The sequence below is a fragment of the Carassius auratus genome, unplaced genomic scaffold (genome assembly GCF_003368295.1).
Source record: "Carassius auratus strain Wakin unplaced genomic scaffold, ASM336829v1 scaf_tig00012443, whole genome shotgun sequence".
In the NCBI taxonomy this organism is placed as follows: domain Eukaryota; kingdom Metazoa; phylum Chordata; class Actinopteri; order Cypriniformes; family Cyprinidae; genus Carassius; species Carassius auratus.
In genome coordinates, this window is record NW_020524289.1 from 117,902 (window position 1) to 127,298 (window position 9,397).

The window sequence follows — 9,397 nt, forward strand, 5'->3', positions numbered from 1 at the left end:
AGTGTAAACTAATCCTGGCCGGTCATATTCTTCCTCATCAGTCTCGTCATAATCAAACTTAAAAAGCCAAAAGATGTGTCTACATACTTTTGGAAGGTGTGTACACCTACACTACAACTCTATTAAAATACCTCATCAATTTTTTGCAGGAACAGTTTTGACAATCAGAATCAACTGTGTGAAGTTTGTTATTCGAAATACTTTCATTTTCTTTGTTTGTTTGTTGTTTTTGTTTGTTTAACATTTCAGTTGTTCCAAGGAGCCTACATTTACAGAGAAACTTGTTTTATACTTGCATTGGAAGATTTTCAGAAAGATAAAAATGACATCAGTTCTGCCCTGCATTAACGCAGATTCATGAAGTTCTGGTTCTTCTAGACAGACATGCAGTATGTGCAATCCAACCTCTGCAAAGGATCCAGAATGCAGCAGCATTATTACATACACCCCAAAACCTAAAGAAGCATGAAAGTGATTTTAGGTTTTGTGAATTGATCTAGAATGATAGCTTAGTCTTAAATGACTATCTAAATTGTTCTTTGCTCTGCTGTCACATTTAGGGTGTACTCAAAGTTTACTTGATCCGTGCCCAAGCATTTTACATCTTGCATTTCAAGCTTTTTAACCCGCAGATACCTGCTTACATTCCATTTCTTGTTTTGTTACCACCATAGAATTTCACCACTTTATTTTCTCTGAATTCTAAGTTGCATCTCAAAATTTGTACTTTTTTCTCTAAATTCTGTTATATCTTGCAATTTTGACTTCTTTCTCTTAATTCTGAGAAATTGCCCCCCCCCCACCACCACAAAATAAAAATACATAAAAAAATTGCTTTTTATTTCAAAATTCACATTCTTTTTTTTTAATTGGGAGGTTATATTTTGCAATTTCATCTCACAGTTCTGAAAAAAAGTCAGAATTACATTTTTTTTACTGAAAAAAAGCTTGCAGACTAAGGCGTTCTTGCTAATACAATTCCTACTGCCTAATTTAGCACTTATGCAGCAGTCATTTTAAATCATGCTGCACATAATGCATGATATGGAGGGAGACATTTGCAGACTATAACTCAATTATGTCCAAGTACTGTGTAGCCCAAAAAAGTTGTATCAAAAGTAGATGACTAACCTAGCAAAATGTAATGGTGCAGAAGTATAATGCATGTTTATACAGAATAAGCAGAAGAGTAGAACACAAAAACACTTTGAATGGCCCTTAAACAGCAAGATATGATCAGAGGCCATAAAACAAACTGATAAACCAGCGAGAGGATTATAATGAGAGATTAAAACAATCTTCAACATCTAAAGCAATTTTTTTAATTCCTGTTCAGTGTTTCTTTCTGTGAGTTGTTTCTTTCTGGCATTTGCTTGTTTTTCTCTGCGATGAGATGCTATTAAAAAGCAATTACAGCAGATTAAACATTAATTGAACTGTATTTTGGGGATTCAACATGCTTGGTTTGGTTTAGATCTTCTCATCTGAGTGCACCTTTTAATATGTGTTTGCAGGTGTTCACAGGTAATACGAGTTTTGACATTTAATGGGTTTGAGTGAAAAGAGAATGTAAACTATTCCTGACCTGGTTTCTCGATAAAATTCCATCATAGCATCGATTAAACCTAAAGTTTTCTTAAGCAGCACCAAACGCTGACAGACAGGCAGTTCCAAAGAAACCACTGCGGAGACTAAAAACAAGTCTGACCTGTATTTGCTTTTAATGAATTTAGTGATGCGATGTTGGTCTGGCTGGTGAATCAGCTTAGCTGAAATAAATATGATGTCTTTTCATTAATGATCATAATATAAAACAAAATTAAATAAACTTTGAGAACAGCTGTTGTTATTTGTACTTTCTGGTACACTTATCATTTAAAAATGAAATATTAATTTTAAGTTATTTACACTGTTTTTGACAAGAACAGGAAAACTTAAAGGGATAGTTCACTAAAAATGAAAACTCTGTCATCATGTCGTTCCAAACCTAGTTGAAATTCTTATTCGTGCAGAACACCTACTAGAAGAAATAAAGTCATATATCTGGACCAATGTGAAGGTGAGCAAATGATGACAGAATTTCCATGTTTGGATGAAACCTGGGAATTTTTCAAAACATCTGCAGAAGAAAGTCATACAGGTTTGGAACAACACAAAAGTGAGTAAATGATGACAAAATTTTATTTCATTATTTTAAATCATTCTATGTATACATTTCTTAAAAAGAACTAAATCTGCTTTCAAATTAGACTCCTTTCAAACTGGCAAATAAATCATTTAAAATCTCTGCTTTTTATTAAACTAAAAACTTTCATTTTCTCATGAAGACCCACCCCTTTTTGATAAGATATAAAATGAGAGCTGCAGCAGGCACGATATCTCATTCACCTCCTCATCAAACATGGATCTGCACGTCTCAGTTTTTCTCCTGTTCATTCTTTTCACTGCAGGTAAATAACAGCTTGAGTTTCTATTCAAATACATATCACTAATGTCTCTCTCACTGTATCTCTCTTTCATTATTAAAGGACACTCTCTCAACTGTAATCAGTGCCCAGGTGTGTCGAACCCTTGTGAAAAGATACCGTGTCCTGATGGACTTTCCAACTGCTTCGCTGCAACAGCATATGCCAGTAAGTCCAGTATGATGGATTGAAATATACGATTTAATTCTAACTGACTGATGGAGATGCTGCTACTGTAGGTTGAGGTATATCTCAAACTGGTAATGTCACAGAGATAATGTAAATGCGGTTGAATGAGAATGTTTATTTTATGGACAGAATTTATAATTGCATGCATGGAATGTTCAAAATGCATTACCAAAATACACAGATTGTACATCTAAAGATAGAGTAATCTCCAGATTACTGTAGGCTACTTACAGTTTCTGAAAATGTTAAATGCAAAAGAATTAACATTTTTGTTAAATACAGATTTATTTATCGTACATTTTCATATTTATTGGTTTATATGTCATCTGTTTTTGTAAAGCCATAAATATGTAATAATAGCCTATACTGTTTTGATATGTTTGCTATTTGCAATTACTTTTTTTGTGTGTGTGTGATTTTTATGTAAATTATATAAAAAAACTAGGGTGAGTTTTATTCTCAAACATGACTAGTGATTTTTTTTTTTTTTAGTGACCATGTCATTTTTTTTAATGACATGATCATAATTATGATATTAATATATGGAACCCACAACAATTCAAAAACATAAATATATTGTCCCCATTTTATAATTTGTAGATAATCAAAAGTGAGATTTCAGTGATATTTTGACCACCAAAGTAGGAAATATCCCCAGCTGTCATTTCAGAAATCTGGTCATGTTATCTAACAAGTGTTAACTGATTAATTCCAGTCAAAAATTGCGATAAAAATCAATAAGAGCATGAACATGCCAGGATAATTATATGACATTAATGCACTTGGTGGAGGTAAATTTGTAAATGTAACTTTTTATTATTATTATTATTACAAAAAAATCACTAGTGGTCATTATGTATTTCAAAGTTTTATCTTTCTTTCTGTTTTGCAGCTCTGAGTCGATACATTATGGAAATCAATACAACAAGCAGTCGAAATGGTCATTCTTGTGTTCTTCATGTTTTTTAAGGTGCTTTAGGTGTCAGTTCCTCTTTAGTGACAGTTAAAAGCTGTGCTCCGGCTGGCTGTCCAAGTGGATCCATCAACCTCGGCATTATAAAACTGTCTTCTTACTGCTGTGGCACAGACTTTTGCAATGCCCAAGATTCTCCAGGTATTGTACTTTACTGTAAACAGAACAGTTTAATGTTTCCAGAACACTTAACAAGAAAAAAGAAATTTAGGAGTTGGACTTGATTCTCTATCAATCTAAAAAGAAAGCTCTTTTACAGTTCAATTTGATGATTTTTTTTTTTGGTACAATGAGCACCTATGATGTTGTGTGCCCAGTAACAGCATGAAAGCACATCTGTTTTTCCTTCTGTAGATCCCAGCACTAACGCTCCAAATGGAAAGACGTGTTATTCTTGTAATGGAACGAGCTGCTCAAACATAATGATCTGTTCAGGGAGTGAAGACCGCTGCTTTAAAGCAACAAGTGAGAATCTGGATTTTCTCATTTATGCTTGAGCATTCGATGCAGCTGAAAGTTAAACTGACTCCGCCTGTGTTTTCTCTTCATCAGCAACTTTCGGAGGCCAGTCAGTGGGTGTGAAAGGCTGTGTATCTAAAGCCATTTGTGATGCCACATCTTTGATTCCTAATGTTCAGGGCATCACGTGTTGTTCAGGGAACCTGTGTAACGGTGCTCAGAGCGTCACTCAGAGCTTCCTGTTCCTCTGCTGTTCTCTGCTCTCCTTCATCCTGCTGCACTGAATCCAGCAGATCTACACATTCTGCAGCTGCAACGGAGACATAATGTTGAAGTTCAAATATATAGCTCCTATTTTTTTCTTACTTTATTTGTGACTGTAACATTGAAGTTGTAGGAATATAGATTTGTAAGTGGTGTTACATACATGTCATTCAGTTCCTGAATAAAGGCTCTAGAGGGCAGTGGGTGACGAAGGAGTCAAGTTTGTATTTGGAGGCAGCAGTGCTTCAGCAGATCTGGTGTGATGAACTGAAAAATATATACAGTTCTAAAATAAAATATTGTATCATCTTGTTACACCTTGTTACAGGGTTACTTATTTATAATAATACTTGCAATGTAAGCATAAAATATGACATTTGTGTTATGATCTTGAGTCAGAGGAGTACAATAGCTTGAAAGCAGCTGAACTACTGACACACTACTGAAAAATGTGCAGCAACTGATGTGTTTTTAAAGCAACCATGCAACTTTTTCTCGTGATTTCCATGTGATTGATAAGCGCAATTGTCTGTTATAAGTGTCATAAATACTGTCACTGTATAGCTTGCCTGTGGGTAGTGCAATACACATGAATTTGTTGACTTGCTGACGAAACCGGCATTTGGAAACCATGTCCACCGACCAGGTAAAGTATTGCTTTAAAAGAATTGTTCACTCAAGTACGAATATTTGATGAAAATGTGCTCACCCCCTCAGACCGTCCGAGATGTAGGTAAGTCTTCATTATAACAGATTTGGACACATTCCGCATCACCTGCTCACCAACGGATGCTCTGCAGTGAATGGGTGCCAAACAGCTGATAAAAACATCACAATAATCTACACCTTAGTCCATCAATGAATGTCTTGTCAAGCAAAAAGCTGCATGTTTGGAAAATTTTTTTAAAAAATCCATCAATTCGTTTTTTTTTTTACACAAGTTCAAGGTACATCACAAGTGTTTTAAATTAAACAACATCAAGGTTTTACATCATAAGATTTATTTTAGTATTATTGTCGAGCTGTAAATATATCTGATATGATACTTCAAAAGCAAATATGCCTTCATAAATCAATGCTTCAATACATTTTGAAATTGCATTTAGCATCATTTATCAGCAGGTGTCAGCAGATCTTTTTGACAAAATGTGTTATTGCGACCAAAGTATCAGTCTTTTGAATGAATGGTCGAATCTCAGTGACTCACTCCAACATTCACTAGCTGTCACCTACTGGCGGTTTTAATTTCACATTTCGGCATCTTTTTTTCCATGTTTTAAATTACTTCAAATATCAGTATTCAACGTTTTATGTAAAAAAATTAAAAAAAACATTAGGCCTATTTATACATCTGTATCCGCAGTTTAAATGCATCCATGTGAGATACATAAACTGTGTTCATCTAAATGCTATTTCAGATGCAGATTACAGAAATGTTTTCTTATGTTGAAATGAAAGACACTAAATACCGGAACAAGTGATTCTTATTCTCACTCAGAAATACAAAATTAAACAATTAGTTAAAACTGAACACAATCTCAACTCAAGCTGTATGAACATGTGTGTGTGTGTGTGTTTGTATATATATGTATTAATTGCTTCTTTTCCATTTTGCATTTACTTTAATTTTTACTTTGAGTACTTAAGTACATTTAAGATTTAAAAAAAAACTTTTTGTACTCAATAAATATCACATACTTTAAGACTTTTACTCAAGTAATATTCTAAACAGTGACTTCAAATTCTACCAAAGTCATTTCTGGTAAGATAGCTGTACTTTTACTGGAGTATGACTTTCAGGTACTTTATACACCACTGCTCTTATTATACATATATCGGATATCTATACAGAAAAAAAAACAGTATAATTTAAGTATGGAATTTTGTAAAAACTGCTTAAATTCTGTAAGGAGATAAGTACATTTAACATAGTCTGTTAGAATTTGATGAGTCGTTTATTTTAAGTTATTTTTTGGGCTTTTGTGTATTTGTATTTGGACAGGACAGTAGAGTGACGACAGGAAAGCTTTGGGTGAAGAAAGAGAAGCAGGATCTGCAACGAACCTCGAGATGGGAATCGAAACTTGAGTCGCTGTGAGCGAAGCTGTAATGTTGACGCACTCACAACAAATATAATGTTTACATATTTTAAGGTTGGCCATGGTTTGTACTCTTTACTCATGCAGGGCAGTGTTGAAAAAGAAAACATGCTATTTAAGTATGTGGTTTACTTTCAAACATGTAAATAAACAGCTTATTATTTTCTTTACAAAAATATGTGTACTCAACATAGTTATTACCAAAATGAACAGAGAGACCTCAATATGTTCCTCAATAGGTTGGTACATAAAAATCAGTGAATAGTGTTAGAATGGGTCAACCATAAAACAAAAACAATGTATAATTTATCCTTAATTATTCATGCCCCAGTGCATGATGGGAACAACGGGAACATAACTCTGATACTGTATTTACTCAAAGAATCCTTGTAAACAAAACAGACAATTTCAAGAACTTATAAGTTTGAACTTTAATTTCTACAAACTTAAATTGAGTATAGAATTTACTCTTTTTTATTCTTGTCTGACCTAAATTATTTAATGTAGAAATTACATTTGTTTTTGCGTAATAGCCTTTCCTTCACCACAAAATCATTTTTATCAGTTTTATGTGCCTGATCCAAATTATTGATTTCTGTCAGCATTAAAAAAAAACTGTTCTACAAGAATGTCACTATTCTACAACACATTCTTTGCATTAGCAGAAGGAAAAAAGTAAGGGTTTAAACCCTTAAAAAAAACTTAATGTAAAAAAAAAAAAATCCTGCACAATTTATCCAAAGTAAATTGCAAGCTGTTCTTAAACCACTTAAATGCATGGTTCTGGTGTCTTTTGCTCCTGAACAGAACAAACCTCAGAATCACTGTCTTACTGGTACTGAGTAATACAACTTTCAATAGAACTTTTAGGACACTTATAAAGGAGGAAATTCTTTTCTTTTTTGTAAACCAATACCTGCAGATGGCTGGGAGCTATTAGCTGATATAATCATAGCATGAACCCTTGTTGGCAGACTGACAAAGACACTGATTCTGCCGCCTGTAATGATTGTATCTTATTTGTTTTAAGTTTTTTTATGTCATGAAGATCACCTCAAAAACATGCAGTGTCCCGCAGACGGTGGAATGCTTTTTATGAACAGATTTATGAGTCACTTAATCATATATTTAGAAGATGTACAATCATGACCAAAAGTTTTGACAGTGACATAAATATAATATTTTGTAAAGTTTGCTGCTTCAGCTGTTGTGGTGTCCATTCACATTGTTTTAGATTATTGTGTAGAGTGATCAGATGAATTTTAAATAATAAAAGGAGGAAAGAAGCACTTCCAATCATTGTGTTCTTGTTAGCAATGTTTAACTCCAAAGAAACACATGCAGCCATCATCACTTCGCATCAAAAATGGCCTCACATGCAAGGAAATTGCTACAAAGAATATTGTACCTGAAAGAACCATTTACCGGATCATAAAGGAACTTCAAGGAAAGAGGTTCGACTGGAGAATTCAGGACGTCCCAGAGTGTCCAGCAAGCAGTGTTGGGGAGTAAGTGTTGTGTGCGTGTCCACTACCTCCAGCATCTTGTGTTCCTCACCAACGGATCCATTTATCTCCACTACCTCCAGCACCATTACCTCACTGTGCACTACCTGCTCCTCTGCTTGTGCCATAATAAACTGTGTTCTCCTGTTATTCCAGCCTCCTGTCCCTGCTTACCGTTACAGAAGACCGGACCAAGACTGATCGGCACAAGCATGAGCCTCACGGACCCCTTCCAAGACCTCATTGACACTTTGCATCGCCCCCTCACCACTCATCCGGCATCCCCATCACCTGCGAGCACTTCCGGTAACAACGCCGCCACTTGTGGCTACTAGTGGATGGAATGAGCAAGCCTTGCTGACCACCTAATGTCAGGGATTGGAACCTCGAGTGCGGTTGCATCTCGCTGCATACGAGGACACCATCGGGCTCGAACGCTTCATCCAACTATCCATCCGCTTCGCCACTCATATGAAGTCATGCCTTGAAGAGCACCAGGGCCAGTCGTACTCCAACTCGCCCCTCTGCCATCCAGAGGCCGTAAGCTCCCCAGAACCAGCCAGCAAACCTATGTTGATCGACTCATCTCGACTTACTGCTGCGGAATGGCAGAGACGGCCGAAACAATACTTCCCAATAAGGTAAAAGTTAGTCCTATCACCTGGTCGACTGAGACCCTGCCCTCCTCCAATCCTTCCACAAACACTTCACCAGGTTGCCCCCAAGGCCTGCAATACATCACTAGGACATGCCGCATTCCACTCATCCACTCAGCAAACACCTCGCTTGGCACTGGCCACCCGGGGGTCAATGAAACCCTCTCACTGCTGAGAGAACGCATCTGGTGGCCCAATGTGGCATCCGACATCAGAAGGTACGTGCACGGATGTAAAGACTGCGCCATCTCAAAGAGCCCACGTCACCTACCATCTGGCAAGCTCCTCCCTCTGCCCGTTGCAAACCGCCCGTGGTCACACCTAGGGGTGGACTTCATTACGGACCTACCACCCTCTGATCACAATACATGTATACTCGTTATAGTTGACCGGTTTTCTAAATCATGTCGTTTTCTCCCCCTGAAAGGTCTGCCCATGGCCATGGAAACAGCCAAACTGATGTTCAACCACGTCTTCCGATACTTTGGCATTCCTGAAGACATCGTCTACAACAGAGGCCCCCTGTTCACCTCCCTGGTTTGGAGGGCCTTCCACTCACTCCTAGGTGTGGCGGACGGGAAGATGGAGAGGAAGATACAGGAGATCGGCCGCTTCCTGCGTACCTTCTGCCATGGCCACCAGGACTCTTGAAACCAGTTCCTAGGGTGGGCTGAGTACGCACAGAACTCCCTACGTCAGCCTTCCACCGGCCTCACTCCATTCCAGTGCGTGCTCGGCTACCAGCCACCACTCTTCCCATGGTCCGTTCACCATCACCGAGTAGATC

General features: G+C 37.0%; 1 protein-coding gene across 1 annotated transcript; it reads left to right on the forward strand.

The window, feature by feature from the left end:
- The first annotated feature begins 2,396 nt into the window (after nucleotides 1-2,396).
- LOC113073597 (urokinase plasminogen activator surface receptor-like) lies at nucleotides 2,397-4,401 on the forward strand. Its single transcript, XM_026246410.1, has 5 exons — nucleotides 2,397-2,450; nucleotides 2,529-2,633; nucleotides 3,625-3,768; nucleotides 3,982-4,092; nucleotides 4,180-4,401. The coding sequence occupies exons 1-5, from the start codon at nucleotides 2,402-2,404 to the stop codon at nucleotides 4,368-4,370; spliced, it is 600 nt and encodes a 199-aa protein (XP_026102195.1). The 5' UTR covers nucleotides 2,397-2,401; the 3' UTR covers nucleotides 4,371-4,401.
- Nucleotides 4,402-9,397: the final 4,996 nt, after the last annotated feature.